The 17178-nt window shown below is 34.8% G+C and overlaps 1 protein-coding gene across 10 annotated transcripts in view; it reads right to left on the bottom strand.

Annotated features, from left to right (window-relative positions):
* The window catches only part of LOC107065093 (nucleolysin TIAR), a 418517-nt gene that overhangs the window by 82820 nt on the left and 318519 nt on the right, over nt 1-17178 (bottom strand). For all 10 annotated transcript variants that reach the window (XM_015318424.2, XM_015318423.2, XM_015318426.2 and 7 more), the window contains one exon: nt 15434-15521. In XM_015318424.2, coding sequence (XP_015173910.1) covers nt 15434-15521 — 88 coding nt within the window. The remainder of the gene's footprint in view (nt 1-15433; nt 15522-17178) is intronic.

Consider the following 17178-nt stretch of genomic DNA (forward strand, 5'->3'; position numbering starts at 1 on the left):
ATGAGAAGAGCCTTTTCAAAACTCTCCACATTTAAATATTCCTACTCAAATCTCTTACTCCATCTTCGAACGAACCAACACGAATCGTGATTTTGTTCAAAGGATCTCTTACTATCTCCCTTTCTCTTTTTCTTTCTCTCGCTCGTTCGTTTCTCTTTCTTTTTCTCTCACTTTCATTTGACATTATATTATTATCTGTCCCTTTGATATTTTTCATATAATCGTGATGATTGGTGTTTTAGAATTTGAGGGTAACACTTTAATGGCCGCTCACACAACATGTGTGTGATAGCCGGAACATTGGCCATTATTTTATTTATAACTTTATATATATATATATATATATATATATATTTAAAATTATATATAAAATTATTGTTGTTTTTTGTTTTATGTTAATTTTTTTGTGAATGACAATAAAGTTTTTTTTTTTTTTTTCAATTAATTCTTGTAAAATATTACCAGGCCCCTGACGACGTTTGACTGCGTACACGTGCGGCATTTGAAGTGTTAACCACTTTCATGGAAAATCTACTTCTCTCTTTCTCTGTTTTAATCGTTTGGATGCACAGAATTTTTGAAAAAAAAGAACACTATCGAACAGTTCAGTAGTCCTTTTTTTTAATTACGTGAGAAGAGAACCAATTGGCATGAACCTTTTTTTGTCTTGAAAAATGCCAATTAGTACGATTTACATGGGTGTTAGTATAGTTGAGCGTACTATTCTGAGTACATCGTCACTTGTTCAAAGAGTTCTTCAAATTTGACTGGGATTTTTCGACATGAAATCTAAACAGTGCGATTGTGTTGCATGAAATCCAAACGGGGTTGGTATTGCGTTTTACGTGTTGAGTTAGATTCGTGTATATTCGATTTGTACGCACTAGTCCAGTGCGTTTATTTACCCTTCTCTCTCTCTCTATTTCTTTTTATCTATTTTGTTTCGTTTAGAGATTTCCTTTATTTCTCTTAGCTTCGTTATGTTTGTTTTCAGTTTTGCGTATTACGTCGACGAGTAACATAAGATGAGAATATTCACCTGCAAGCTTCATTTTATCTACACTATGAATATTATACCGAGTTTCTGCGAAGCATGAACAACTAACGTGAATAACGTTTTCGTAGACTATGATTCGTGTGAATATGTTATCATGAAGATTACCTGTGACGTCAATGACTCCACGACTTAGTCGTGACAGGGTTAAATTGATTCGATTTTCAATCATGATTTTAGCATGCGTCACGCATAATGTCTGACACAGCGTCTAGTAAAATTCAACGATGGAATGATACTCTTCAATTTTTATTTAAGTCTTATTTTATAAATTAAAAATTGTATTTTTTTTCAAAATACGAGCTTTTCATTGTTCATGAATAAAATAAAGTTTGAAAAATTTGTTTCATCATTAATTGTTTAGATTTACGAAACAAATGTTTGTATTATCGATTATTAGAAGAATAATACTAACACATAAATCAAAACTCATCGTGATTGGATAGGGCAAATTCTGAGTCTCCCTTTTGTAAGTATGTGAAAGACTAAAGTGTGCACAACACGGTGTGATTTATGTTCGTTGTTCATATTCCATGGGAATGTGGGATTATTTTGGATAACAAGAAAGATCGGCCTGCCTCCCCTTTTTTCTCTTTTCTCGAAAATATATTTGTTGTTCAAAAAATAGAAAAAAAAAAATAAAAAAAATAAAAAAAAAAGAAGAAAAGCACAAAAACGTAATTGAATTCTCGAGCATTGTTATATACTTATTGTTGTGAGAAAAATCATCGAACGTTACGAGATCGTTAGTTGAATAATGAACGCACTTCAATTGTTACATACATTTTCTGATTAATGTTTATAATTAACGGACGATGAAATCTCATGAAATGGAGTGGAGGGGAGGAGAGGAGAGGGAAGGGGTAACTACGTAACATCGATTTTTACGTCGTAATGCTCGCTAGCATAGCAGCGAAGGACGTCGATCCTTTTGGAAGCTGACGCTTCCCCCATTTACGCGTTATCGGTTCCCATCGTTGAACGAATTTCCTACAATCAATCGTTCAGAAATCGGCTCGTTTTTTTCTTTTTTCTTTTTTTCACCCTACAGTGTTTTTTTTTCTCTCCCCTATTCGGTCAACGAAATGTAGACAGAGAGAAGAGAGGGTGTGTTTCATAGAAAGAGACAGAGAAAGGGTCGGGATATAGAAGAAATGTATAATGGGGAGAAGGACATGGGAGAAGGGTTTAGGGGGGTGAAATCGCGAAGTAGACCGAACGACGTCATTCACCGAGTCGACGCTGATTACTAAGTTCCCGTCTGTGGTAAATCGCTCACGATAGATCGCGTGGGATTAACGGACTGTTTCTCATTGTGCCTGGCAGCAATGTGAGTGCTACAAACCATCGGTACTGCCACCCGGATGGATAGCTGAAGCCGGCAATGAAGAATACGTACTTAGAAATGTTCTAACTCCGCGAGCAATGCGGGTACGTAACTGAGAGAGAAAGATATTGAAAGATAGATAACATAAGGAGAGAGCGAGGGAGGGAGAGAAGATTTGTTCAAATCGAAGATGTTCGAGTCATGCATAGAATGTATGTAGAAATTCTTCATATTTAATGATAAATAAAAACTGCTTCACATACGATATAAAATATATAATGCAATATATATATATATATATAGGTAATATAATTGAATAATAGAATTTAATAAATGTTGAGAAATATACGAAACATGTGATAGGTACAATAGAAATATAAGATGAATTGAAAAGAAGAAGAAGGAAAAAAAAGGTAAAATTCTTAATTATATCGTAGTCCTGCCATAAACGACGAGCGACGTTAAATGAGACTAAGGATTCCAAGTATTCGAAGAAGTTATGATCCAGATTGAAGCAACGAAATTCCGCGGAGATTCCGCGTGCCGGCACGCGGAGAAGGCGTACAAGAGAAGAAGAAGGATTCGCGTTTGAGAGGCGACTGAAATTTGAGTTACTTGAAAATGTTGGAAAACTTAGGAGAACAAAAAAAAGAGATAAATAGTTTTATAAACCTATAGAAATAGAGAGTGAGAAAGAGACAATGAGACAAACAGACAGACAGGTAGATATAAGTAGATGCAAATATATATATATATGTTAGTGTTAAAACATTAAATATGTTAATTCATGAAATGATTATAGAGAAATCCTGAAATCATTTTTAAATATAATAATAATAATAATATTTAAATACGAAAGAAGACTGAATTACATATTTCAACTAAGTAATATATGAATTTACAAGATGTGTATATTTTAAGTATGAAATTGCAATTTGATTTGTAGATTAGATTTAATAGAACAGTAAGACTAATAGTACACTGATTTTTGAAGTATAGAAAGAGATAAAAATTTCAATCTTATTCTTAAACTACTTGTCTTTTGTGAATTCGTGTATAATTTCATTATTTCTCATTATTTTGTTAATCTATTGCTTTAGGTCGCTTAGAATGTGGAGTATCTTTTAAGAACTTAAAAATGTCTAAATTTTTCTATCTTTAGAAACATCATAGAATTTTTCAGACCATTTTTGACACGTACAAATCTTTACAACGTCTTTGTCGTATACTTTCAAATGTTTCCTTTATCGTTTTTGTAACTTTAGTTTCTAGTTTGAAACTCGTAAAGTGGTACGTGACGAATATGCATCTTAAGAATAAACAATTTTGATGGATTTTGGTTTAAATTGAAAAAAAAAAACGAAACTCTTTAAATATGGCAAGAGATTGAATAATAATTAATGTTATGCGAAAATAAAAGAATAATTAACTATCAATTATTTAGTTGAAGGATATAAAAATTTTTTACAAAAAGTGTACACAATTTTCATTCAATCCAATATATATATATATATATATAATAAAGGGAAAGAGAGAAAGAGTGAGAGAGAAAACACATATCATTGTGCTGTTGAGTACGTTGAATATTTTAGATGGACAGTAATAGACTTGGTCCAGGTAGAGTCCATGCACTACCACTCAAGGGATAGTTCTTCCCCTAGCTTCGCTTTCTCTTGAAGCATAAAGTAGTAGGTTGTGATAGTCAGCCATGGTAGTTTACTGTGCCAAACGACGACGGCTGCCCGACCCTATTCCCTTCTACTTATTCTTACGTCTTCTTCCCATTAAACCTTCGTGTACTTACTGGCGTACGGATAAGTCAAGATAAAATACCGGAATGAGAAAAAAGGAAAGAAAAGTTAGATTTTGAAAAAGAAAAGGTAATAAGGTAGATCTCGTGAATGAAAAAAAAAAGAAAAAAAAAATGTAAAGAAAAGAAAAAAAAAATGACTAGTCTTTTTCCCCGAAGAACAATTTCATCGTAAAAAAGAAAAACCTCGGCATTAGGCTTGTTTTTTTCACTTTTATCTCTTTCTCTTATTACTTAACTAGTAAAATATATATTCTCAAGCTACATCACACGGTATTTTTTTTTATTACTCGTTATTCTTTCACGTTATTTCATGTTAAAAAAAAAAAAAAAAATTGAAAAACTCTCAAAACATAAAAAATTCTCACTCGCAATGTTGAATAAATAACGCCTGCACGAATACAAACATTAACTGATTATGAATATCGATTTTCCATCAATTTTTTATTTCAATTTTTAGTAGATTATATAGAGTTAGAGTTTTACGTCTCTCGAATTAAGAGGAGAAATAAATAAATAAATAAATAAATAAATAAATAAAGAATAAAAGAAAGGAAGGAAGGAAGGTAGCTGATCTAAGATCTTTGGGAAAGAACAAGACTAACGCGTCACATTGATTTCTCTGGCGCTTCGACTTCTGGCAAACGAGATATTGAGCTTCAAAGCAGGATTCGTACGTGGCCTGTTTTTGGATGTTCTAGGTGGTCCTGGCCTTTTCTATCTTTTCTTACTCTTTTTCTCTATCTATTCGTCTAAGACGATGGAGTAAAAGAAAGGAGGAAAGAGTAGGGTAGAAGGTTTGAGATCCTCAGTCAGGTTTACAAAGAGAATATACGATGTGGTTCTTCTTCTCTTGGTTTCTTAGTCCTCTCACTTACTGTCTTTTCTCTCTCTTTTCATTTTCATTCATTCGTAAGCTTTTATTTCTCAGTCACAGCCGGTAACCATTACTCTATCGTCTTGCTCGATATTTTAGACAGGGAGCATAATTTCAGGCCGGGTTGAACTATACTCTTGCACCAAGGGGATTCTTCCGTGGCGACGGAAAGAGTAGCAGGCTCATTGAAATTTCATGCCCGTTGACCTACCTAGCAAACCTTACCTCAGACATGCTCGACTAGTTTCACCGGTTCTGCTACTTCTGCTGTACCCACCCGCCTGCGTCTGACTCTACCTCTGCCACTACTACTTTCGTCGTCGTCGTCGTCTTCGTCATCCACGACGACATCCCGAAAACTTCCTACCGGAAGAGTCGAACCATTACACGTCCTGCCATCAAATCTCTTTTCGTTTCTCCTTATTCTGCCAATTTCTCTTGAGAAAAGTGTCTTTCGAAAACTATTATTTAAATCAACTGTTTTATATATATTGTCGTTTATCTATGAAATCCGTTAATTTGTGAAATAAACCAATTAGTTAAAGTATGAAATAATGCAGATGGTAATATGTTATGAGAATTTATAAAGTGCGATTAGTTAAAGCATGAAATTAAGTCTTTAAAGTTAATTATTGTTTTTATAACAATGCTCTCGTAGTTAGTAGTTCTTTTCTTTTTCTATTACCATGAAAACAAATGTTCTAATAGTCGTGCTATTCTATTGATACGTAATAATATAATATAATATAATATCACACACAAGTAATTTCATAGAAAAACTAGTTTAAATATTTAATACTACACTTTTAATATATGTTTTCTTTAAAAACACTTATAGTAATTTCATATAATATCAAGTTATTTCATAAATTAATTGAATTTATACACAATTGAATGATAATATACTTATATATGTAAAAGAAGAAAAAACAAAAGAGAACATAGAAAGAGAGAGAATTAAAAAGGAAGGTAAGAAGTAGAAAAAATAGAAAGAAGAAAAAAAAAAGAAAAGGGAAAACATTTTATCGTAATATCCCCCTAAGCAGAAACTTCCATGCGAGCTCACATCGTACTTAACGTAGAAAAAAAGAAGAAGAGGAAGAAGAAGAAGAGGTATGGCGCATTTAGGGGATGGGGTAAACGCGTGCAATCGCGCGAGCAATAAGAGAAGATGGAATATACGCGAAGGATGGTCATAACTATGTCCAGACTCCATTCGACTGAATTTCCTTTGACTATTTGCTGTAGCGTGCAATGGTGTGACCAGTGCGATCGGTGTTGAAGCTAAGTTTACGGGGTCAGTCTGTCGAGAGTAAGAGTAAGCGAGATGGAGATATAAAGGTTATCCCAGTGGAGTTGATAAAGAGAGAGATAGAGAGAGAGAGATAGAGATAAAGATAGAGAGAGAGAGAGAGAGAGAGAGATAGAGATAAAGATAGGGATAGAGGAGATAGTTAAATAAAGAAGGAAATAGAGAGATAGTTAAATAAAGAGGGAGAAAGGGAGAGACAGAGTTTCTTACTCTTACATCGGAGTTTCAGAGTGTTGAAGCTACGAAGGGTGGTGTGTGAAGGAAGCTAAGATTTAAACCCTGACAACGTCTCGAGTTTGAGAGGAGCGTTTCTCGTTCGTTGGATTCCGGCTCCGGTTACTATTACTACTATAACCAGGTTCCAAGGATCTTCTCCAGAATATATATATATATATATATATATACATGTGTATATATATACCTCTTTCTCTATCTTTCTCTCTTTTCATACATAGGACGGTACGATTTTGAAAAGATAGAGAGAGAGAGAGAGAGGAGAGAGAGAGAGGGAGAGGGAGAGACTCTGGTCGGTGGATTTTAAGTGTCCACCGCCGAACCAGCGAGCCGCATTATTTGGGACTTTCCTGAATCATTTCACGGAATATCGCTTCATACGACCCTCCTCTAGAAGGGAACGGCCACTATTTTCAACCCCCTTTGGGAATTTCGACATAGGTAGAGGTAGGTAGATAGGTTGGAGGTATACCATGTTAAGGCTACGCGTTCCATGCAAAAAGGAGATAAAGACGAAGAGGGAAAAAGAGAGAGAGAGTGGAGAAAAAAAAATACGAGGCGTACACGTACCTACTTGTTAGCGAGGAAATATATGTTCCTAGAGGATTTTATGAAGGGGGATGAAACGAGATTGACGCCAAGTTATACTCGTAAAACGAGGGCTGAATTTTTCCTAATACGAGAGGGCGCAGATCGATTATTATAAATATTCTAGGAGAATGGGATTTTGGTTGTCTTATTTTTATTTTTTTTATTTTTCGAATCTTCTTTTACTTTTTTTTTTTTCAATATCAATAAAATATATAAATGGTATCGTTTTAATAATTATTCTTAAAAATAAGTTAAAACTCTTCGTCATATTTAGTATTATTTCCATAACGAATTAGAGTACTTGTGAAAGTGATATAAGACTCTCATCCAAGAAACTTTCTCTCTCTTTCTCTCTCTATCTCTCTCTCTTTTTATTTTCCTAGTAGTCTACGTTGGAATTCTGGACGCTGGATTCGCTTCGTAAACCGTAAGAGGAAGTCACAAACCACTCGGAGAAGTACAGTTCGCTCAAAGAGGAAAGAGAGAGAGAGAGGGAGTTAAGGGGTAGAAATAGAGTGTTGGACGGAGATAGAAGAAGAAGAAGGAAGGGTGGAGTCTAAGGAGAGTCCAGACTTCTACCTCAGAGGAAGGAGTGATAATCTTGAGCAGGCAATAAATCAAGTGACCGCACATTCGCAACACTTGCGAGTATACGGATCTACGCGAGTGCGGATTTACAGATATAAACGATGTCCGGTTTCCTTTCAGTTAATCCTTTAGCCTCGTTTGGTCTTAGAGAACTCTAATTCCTTGCGTTTACGGTTAAAATCGCAAAGATCGTTTGATAATACATTTTTAAAGTTGACATCACAAGTTGATTTATATTAAAGAAAATTAAAATAATATTACATATATTAAATGGAAGAAAAATCATAAATAAGATCTCATAACTAATAATATCCTCCTTTCGCCTCTCCACCCCGCTTTAACCCCCGAAGAAAATGATTTTCACGTAAATCGAATATCTTTCATGACCGACAGAAATTTCAAATAAATTTCTGTCCGCGTGATTCGATGAATCGGCAAATACGTAGCCAGCTCGATTCGATATAGGAAAAGGGGCCGGTGCCTCAAGATAACCAATAAGAGGAGGATAGGTAAGTGCACGGCTGGTAAGAGCTACCTAAGTAATAATTCTCTTGTAACACTGAAATTCGATATCCGTTGGGGTAAGCTATTTCGTTAGGTTGTCACTTTGATCGTCCGATTTCCTTTACCAACTCGACCCTGCCGATCGACCGGTACAAGAAAATTGCTAAAGGACTAACGCGTACAGGATAATTCTGTACCCAACGTGTGTATTACAAAATTAATAAACGTTTACTTAGAAAAGTAATTTGTAAAAATTGTTGTCATGTTATAGAATAGTATTAAAAAAAAAAAAAAAAAAAAGAAACAACATAAACAGGTAAGAAAAGGATTGTAGGAAAGATAGAAAGAAATAAAAAAACGAATAGGTAAGGTGTCGAAGATAGTAGAAGAGAAGAAGAAGAAGAAGAGAAGAAGGAAAAAAATAAAAGAACAACACGAGAGAAGACAGTACAAGCTGAGTTATTATGTCCGGGCGTTACAATGGAAGCAGCCGTATCCCTTACCTCCGTTTTACCCCTTTTCACCCCCGTTCAATAGCGAGAGAAAGTTGCCCGTACTTTTACGGATAAAGATCTCGAGCAAAAGTTACGGTCGTTTGCAAACTAATCGAGCCGTCGCTTTTCTACGGGGTGTCGAAACTTTCCGAGGCTGTCAACTTTTTCGAACCCAACCACCTCCTCTCTTCTCCCTTCTGAATTATCTCTCTTATCCCTTCGCGCCCTTATACTCTCTCTCTCTCTCTCTCTCTATCTTTTCTTCTCCATTCCTTTTTCGTGCCTTATCCTCTCGTTTCGGCTTTCTCCACAGTATACAAACTCGTGCTTGACGATCAACGAAGTAAAGCGATCGTGTTTTTTATCTTTTGCTCGGTGCTTCGACGTTCACTCCCCTCCCTCAGCCGTTTTTCGTTGCTTTCTCCCTACTTTATCCCTCTTTTGCCTTTTATTATACTCCTCGGGGAATAACGATGACAACCGTGATCGATTCAATGTGACCATTTAAAGAGTAACTTCGAGGAAGTCCCGTTCTTTCAAGGAACTCTCTCTCTCTCTCTTTCTCTCTTTCGTTTTTATAAGCGAAAACTTTGCTTCAGGCGAAATATTTGCATCTTTGTAAAATAATCGCTCTATCGGGAGACGGTGGTCTATCGAAAAGAATCCATATATATATATATATATATATATATATATATATACGAATAAATAAACAAATATATTATATATAAAAAAATAAAATCTAACAATAAGTATTTCTCAATAATGACAAAACAATTCAATGTGTAATAAAATAATAAATATGAAAGTATTATAATATAACGATTGAAGTATACTATTGGAAATATTTTTTCGATATGGACCACAGCTTGCATAACGTAATCATAAACTAAGAAAAATAAAAGAAAATATTGTTTATCTTCAATCATTTCCTTTTTTTTTTTGTTCCTTCTATAGAATCGAATCATATACAATCAAAAGGAAAGGAAGGGACTTAACTTGATCGAGCTTTAACTAACGATGCGAAAGAGAAGAACTGGACCGACTTGCCCTAACGGTCTTCTGTCGGTCTAGAGAAATATTGCGAGGAGAGAGAGGAGAGAGAGAAAGAGAAAGAGAAAGAGAGATTGATAACGAGATCCGTTAAGAATTCTTCTCATCGTAGTTTCCTAGAGAAAAGCTCAAGAAAAAGAAGAAAGAACAGAGAGGTTAGTAGGTTGACCGAATTTTAATCTTTATATACATATACATATTATATATATATATATATATATATATATATATACTTATACAGAAAATATATATCTGATAGGGTTTTGTGTAGGTGGTAGAGATAAGATACCAGGAGGATAACTATATTAAAATTCCGAAAACTTTTTAACCTTCTTCCCTCCCACAATTAAATATTAATAATGAAATCTAGGAATGATAGGGAGTAAAAAAGAAAAATAGAGGAAGATGAAAGAAAGAGGGTGAAGATACACGAGAAGAGGGTAAAGTCTCGTTATACTCTTGCTAGTTCATTCCTTGTTCTATCCTTTTCTAACTTCAACGTTTCTGGATTCATGGATTAAACCTCTCTCGTTTTCTCTTTATCTTGGAAAGCTGTTAGAGAGAGGGTCGAAGGTTAGACGGTCGGCCAAGCGAGAGAAGGGTGCTCGTGAAAGTGTAAGGGAACCCTGGTGGTAACGAAACCTTCGTCTATCATAAGTTAGGTTTCTCGTGTCGGACCAAGAGAGCTATATATATATGTATATACATATATATATATATCTCTCTCACTCTATTTTCCTAAATATAAGTGAGATACCGATGATATTCGTGGTAGTAGTAAAAGGTAGTGCTCGCGAGCCTACCTAAATCATTTTCGTGTGAAAACGCGTATACTCGAGCTGTATATGTGTGTCTTTGCAGGTAACCGTATACAGTAGAGTTTGAGGATGGTCAAAGGTGAAGACTAAGGCGGTGGAAATGGTAGAAGGTAAAGGTGGAGCTTACTTAGTCGCCATTTAAACCTGAAAGCGAGCTTTGCTTCTTCGTTTTGAGATCAAGCCGTGATATAAACAACATAATGCGGCATTCACTCACTCATTCTAAAATAGGAAGCATCATTTTCTTCTCTCTCTTTCTCTTTCTATTTTTTTTTTGTCTTTCTATTTAATCCTACAGTTAATATAAATTTCGTTAACGTAATTGAAAGAAATATTTTCTTGGTAGGGTAAGAAAAATAATAATCGTTATGTCGCGATAATGATCGATGATGGTCGATCGTATAACCGTAATAAACTGATATCTTAATCGTAATACCAGGAAATGGTGTTAGAAATGTTCAACGATACTTGCGCTATCGAAGTCATTCTCCCCCATGTCCGATAAATTATCTATGGAATATTCGCGCGATCGGCGTCGTTAGTCGTCGTCGTCGTCGACCAGGGGGATATCGAAATTCTTTTGACAATCGTCGAGTATTCGGAGAGCTTAATGCTTTATTAATGGATGCCTCTCTAAGGAGGGTTGGAGAGCCTTCGAACTCGTTGGGATGTAAAATCTTTTCCTATCTCTCTTTCTTTTTTCATTCTCTCTCTCTCTCTCTCTCTCTCTCTTTCTCTTTCTCGAGTTTTATTTCTTTTTCTATCCATCTATGCTTCTTCCTCGAGATGATAGAGATACATAACGCGAAGCATAGCATTCCTAACGTGGATATTATCGCACGATCCAGCCATTCGAATAAGCAAGTTCTTGTAAAAGGAAGAGAAAGAGAAAGAGAGAGAGTGATAGAGTGAGATAGAATGTTAATAGCTTTTCACGAGAGACGATACGAGAAGATGCTCGCGCGTCTTCGCTCGACTTTCAAGAGATCGAGAGTACTCGCAGTACCGTATATATCTGTCAAAACGGGAAATGAAGCTGGCGTGTTCTCCTCTTTCCAAGAATGCGAATTTCGTTCTTCTTCACTTTCTCTGTCTCTCTCTCTCTCTCTTTCTCTTTCTCTTTCTCTTTTGCTTCTACTTGATGCCGCGACGATGATATTAATTGGCCATCTTGACGAGAGAATAATGAGCGTGGAACGATGAGATTACCTCGGAGATATCTGAAACGACTTTCTTGGGGGTTTCAGAAGCACTACGCCGTCTTTCTCTCCACTTTCTCTTGCTCTTTCTCTTCCTTTTCCTTCTCCTCTTCTTCGTTCTCCTACTTCGCTAGACGACACTTTACCTCGTCTAAGCCACGAGGGAACGTGTTTCAGAGTAGATGCTCGTAAATCGCCCTTCGATATCCCTCTCTCTCTCTCTCTCGATCGAATGTCGAACGGATCAGTGCTTACACAGAGGTTGCATAATTAATCTCGAGTGTTTACCCTATGGAGAAAGAGTAAGGCCATAGGGCAAGCCTTTTTGTAGATAGAACTTAATGTTGGTGTTGGTGTTGGTGTGTTAGCTATAGTTTTCGTAGGTAACACGCAGAAAGAAGAATAGAACTTCCAAATCGGTAGAAAGAGAGGGCACCCTATACCAGGATGAAAGGTACGCGAAAAGAGCCAGAGAAAAACGTCGGAGTGCTAGCAGTGATGAGGGTTAGGGTAAGGGTAGGAGTGGACCAGGACGAGAAAGAGGAATGAGAGAAAGAGAAACGAGGCTCGGAGAAAGGAGTGAGTGGGGAAAACAAAATAAAAGAGGAAAACCTCTGGCAATTTTTCACTAGCTTTTTAAAGCGCGGCTTAGGTACTCGCGGAGCGAGTTTGAATCGATTTTCCTAGAGGGCCCCATTTTTCTACTCACCTTCTTGTGCCAAGCAGTGCAAACTGTACCTACTTCCAGCTGTTTCGCTCACTCGTTCTTTCTCTCTTTCTCTTTCTCTTTCTCTCGAATGTCGTTCGTTCATTCGTTCGTAAAGCGAGGCGAAGGTCGGGGTAGTATTCGAATCAAAACTCGCATCTTTTCGTGCTCGCAAATTCTCGCCATCTTCGTTGTACGTGTCTTCCGTGAGTTAGAAGCCTTCTGTTACTGCTGGCTAAATTTAAAATTTATGTTTATACGCTGATGCTCGATTTTCGAATGGGTCGTTCGCTCGTAGGCTTGCTAAAGCTCGATTGTATCGTTCAATTTCACGAACAATATTTATGTATTCCTTTATACATATATATATAGATTTCAATCGATCGACGAGTAATAAGTTTGTTATTAATGATCGTCGCATGAACTACTCCTTTTTCTTGTTAGACTCCTTTCTTTATGCTTTCTCCTTTTACTCTTTATCCTACTTTTATCTTTTATCTTTCTACATTTAGTTATTCTGTTATTATACAAAGACCGCTCGTATCAATTTCAATTTATCGCTTTTTAGTAGAAATATCAATAAAATAAAATATATTCATTACTAGCAATGTTACACTATACGCCAATGTAGGATATAATATATATATATATGTAATTCATAAATAGAAGAATATTACATTTAACGGTGACGCGGTAAACGAAATATGTTCACAAATACGATTTAAATATTATAATTACAGTGTATTCATATACGCTTAAATATCGAATTATTGATCGATACGCGCGCGACAAAATGCTTCACGCTCTAGGATAATTAATTGCAGAGTACACATATATACGTAGACACGAGTATGCGTCGATAATGACTGAGTCGACTATCGAATTTCGGAATTTGAAGTTTTCTGTATATGCATAAATAGATCTTTTCGCAAATCATTTAATCCAATTACGTTTAATAATATCACTCTTTCTCTCATTCTCTTTATCTCTGTGAAAATGTTACAAATATTTCTTTACAAAGTTAATCATTTATTCATACTAATGAAAATGCGTTTAGTTAAATTCTCATTATTTTAACAATTATTTATAACTTATTGAATTTTTATTACTTTTCATATCAAATTTTTCGAACGATCCCATTCGCATCCTATCGCTCGCTCTTTCATTTCCTATTTTTTTTTTTTTTTTATTCTTCTTCTTGTTCTATTATTTTTCCTCTCTCTCTTTCTCTCTATATATAGGTATATACGTACGGCGTATTTCACGATCGACGGACTTTCTATTCCTCGTCTCGGAAAAAATATTACCTTTTTGGCGCGACCCGCCTCGGCGCCAAATCGAAATCATATCGGGGAATTCAGACAAGAGGCCGGCATTTCCCGCTGCGCGGTATACAATGCCGATACAATCAATCAGGCACAAAGGGTGAGAGAATGAACGTGTGTATGTACGATAGAGAGAGAGAGAGAGAGAGAGAGAGAGAGAGAGAGAGAGAGAGAGGAATTGACGGAATTTCGTTTCTGACTTCTGTAGAGTCACGGCCGACTTGTTCTCTTCGCGATATCATCGTCCTACCTTTAAATCGTCTCTCTCTCTCTTTCTTTCTATCGAACTTTTTCTATATCTTTCTTTTTCTTTTTCCCTGCTGTCTGTGTTTCTATCGATCAACCGGTTTAAGAGGAATATACAAGGTCAGCGTTGTAACTCCTGGCCAGCGATCACAAAGATATACGCGTTATTATCGTTTCGCGTCAGTGGTGCATCGTGAAATGTCCCGACGATGATGGAAACTCGTAAAAGTTCCATAGTTTAAAGGGAAGAGGAAAGAAAGGAGAGAGTGAGAGAGAGAGAGAGAGAGAGAGAGAGAAAGGAAGAAGAGAAGAACAAGGGAAAAAAGGAAAGGGGAGAGAGAGAAAGAGAGAAGGTTGGGGTGGTAGTCAAATGCGCTCGTTAAAAACGTAATAAACGGACGATATCGCTTGATAAAACAAAATATTCAGATTTTACCATCTATCCTTCTGTGATTTCTAGAAATTTCATTGCATCCTCTACGAGATTCTCAGCGTGCTTGGACACGGAAGTACACGGTTATTATACTGCAGTTGCGTGATACTTTCGTACTATCCTTCCTCGCTTCTACACTATTTTCTTCAAACTGTCTGTATATTTGTTCTTTTTATAACTATGAGTTATTATAAATTGGATGCAATTTTTTGTTTATCTAATAAAATAGACGATAATATTATTTTGAATATTAATCAAGAAATATAAATGAATGTTAAGTAGTTTGATAAGTTTAGTTCTAATATCAAAAGGAAAACTTATAGATAATATTCTTATGTATTATTTATTTAACTACATATTTAGAAATATATATTTTGACATAGGTATTTAATTTATAAATCAGCACGAACTTTCTGGCCAACCAAGTAATTACTATTAAAGCCTACGGCGATGATCATCAATCATGCAATGAACAAAAACAGAACATATATGGTTATATGTATATATATATATATATATATATATGTTTCTCGAACTACGTTTATATATTTTTCTGTGCTAATGGTGTTTATAAATTCGAATAGAATTGTGTTTGTAAATACTAACGATTTCTCTTTGAATATTAATGGTGAAATAAATCGATAGTTGTGACAGTTTAAGATAATCATCGTCGATCATATTTTGACCAAAAATGGAATATATATATATATACATAAACGTGTGTCCTTCGTCGAGAAAGAGAAGGATCATTGGTCGCATTATGGTACTATATTATCGCGCTCGTATAGAACCACCAACAAGGCTACGTTAGGAGAAGGACGACGGTAAGTCGTCCTTAATGAGGAAGATTAAGAGGACTTACGAGATCTCGCCAAAGGGAGCGAAAGCATCCCTCAAGTTTTGTGTCTCGATCTCCGGGCTCAGATCTCCTACGAATATGTGATAGTGTTCTGAAACAGAGAGTGTAAAAGGTCTTCGTTAAAATGATTAAATCTATGTGATGAACTAGTATAATATATAATATGTGAATAGTATGCGAATATAATAATATGTGATTGTAATAGAAGAGAAAATATATTCTTAAATAATAATAATATTTATTATTATTATTATTATTATTATTATTATACAAAATTATATGTAACAACATTTAACAGAAGTACTCTTATATTTAATAGAGAACGTGACAATAATTTCAATGTTCTACTTAACAAATAGTATGTATATATAATAACAAGTAAATATTATTGAATATAATGTAAAGAAAAATATAATCAAACTTAAACACACATCATGTTCTGGAGTATATTACAACGCCAATGATGTAATTACACAGTTGGTTCGAGATTTCTGTAGACTGTTAACGTTCGACGGATGATATCATTATTAGCATAATATCATTCACGTGTATATTATTCTATGTTATGCATGTTATTGTATATATTACTGTTAATTTTGAGATAATACATACTAACTAAATTCTCTCTACCTCAATTCAATGCACAAAGAAGCTTATGAGATTCTTCGTTTTTCAATGGCAATGATATTCGATTGTACAGAATGAGAATCTGGGACAAGTAGTACAATCGAACAAGGGATATTCTAAATGTAAAAATAAGTTAGAAAAAGGAATGAAATTTTTTCACTTCAGATTTAGATTTTTAGGTTTAGATGTGTATTAATAAATAAAAAATATCGTAATTAATTTTATGTCTGATTAATAATGATTTTGTGAAATAGTCATCAAGAGATTTTGAAAAAGTTGCTTCATGTTGCACAACACATTTTAATAATGTCAACTTAAAAGTATATTATTGCATACAGTGACACAAAGGGTACGAAAAATTCGTTTGATTTTAATATTATTTTAATATTCGAATACTAAGAAATGTAACAATTTTAGCGATTTTTTTTATATAGTTAGGAATTATTAAATAATATTTATATATAAATATGGTTGTCTGTATGAACATTATAAAGCCGTATAATATTGGTTGTTTTTCGATATTCGTTAAAAAAAGGGAATATCTATATTACAATTTGAAAACAGTATAACTGAAAGTAATTTTAGGGTATCAAAAAGTTATATTGTTCAATCATATACATATACCTCTATGTATCGCGTATTTATATTTCTTAACATGAATGTGTGTATTTGAAATATCATTTTTCATCATAAATTCAATATTTATATTAATATTTATTACATATTTTGAGATATTTAATGAATTGTATTCGATCCCCCATCACCGTCGTATTACTACCACCATCAGAGTCTACCCGTATACATGGCATATTCGTAAAGGCAAGCTATATATAAATTGTAACAACGAGGGGGATATAAAACAAAGCGATAATTAATTGTTTCTGGTTAAGCAATCAGTTTCGTCCATGCAATAGGTAATGATCAGTAATGACCGGCGTCGATGTTGGCGTCGCAATAATATCAAAGTCTTTTCAGGAGAACGTATATGATGAAAATTTGATTACCTGAGCCTATATTCAAGATTATATTAGTACTTTGATATGTATTCAATTTTTCTTCGATAATAATGATTGGCGTAGAGTGATTATTTATGAAAACGTTACCATTTTATGTGCACCATA

Source organism: Polistes dominula, unplaced genomic scaffold, assembly GCF_049000335.1.
Source record: "Polistes dominula isolate Pdom_NZ unplaced genomic scaffold, Pdom_raw_medaka contig_28, whole genome shotgun sequence".
NCBI classification, from domain to species: domain Eukaryota; kingdom Metazoa; phylum Arthropoda; class Insecta; order Hymenoptera; family Vespidae; genus Polistes; species Polistes dominula.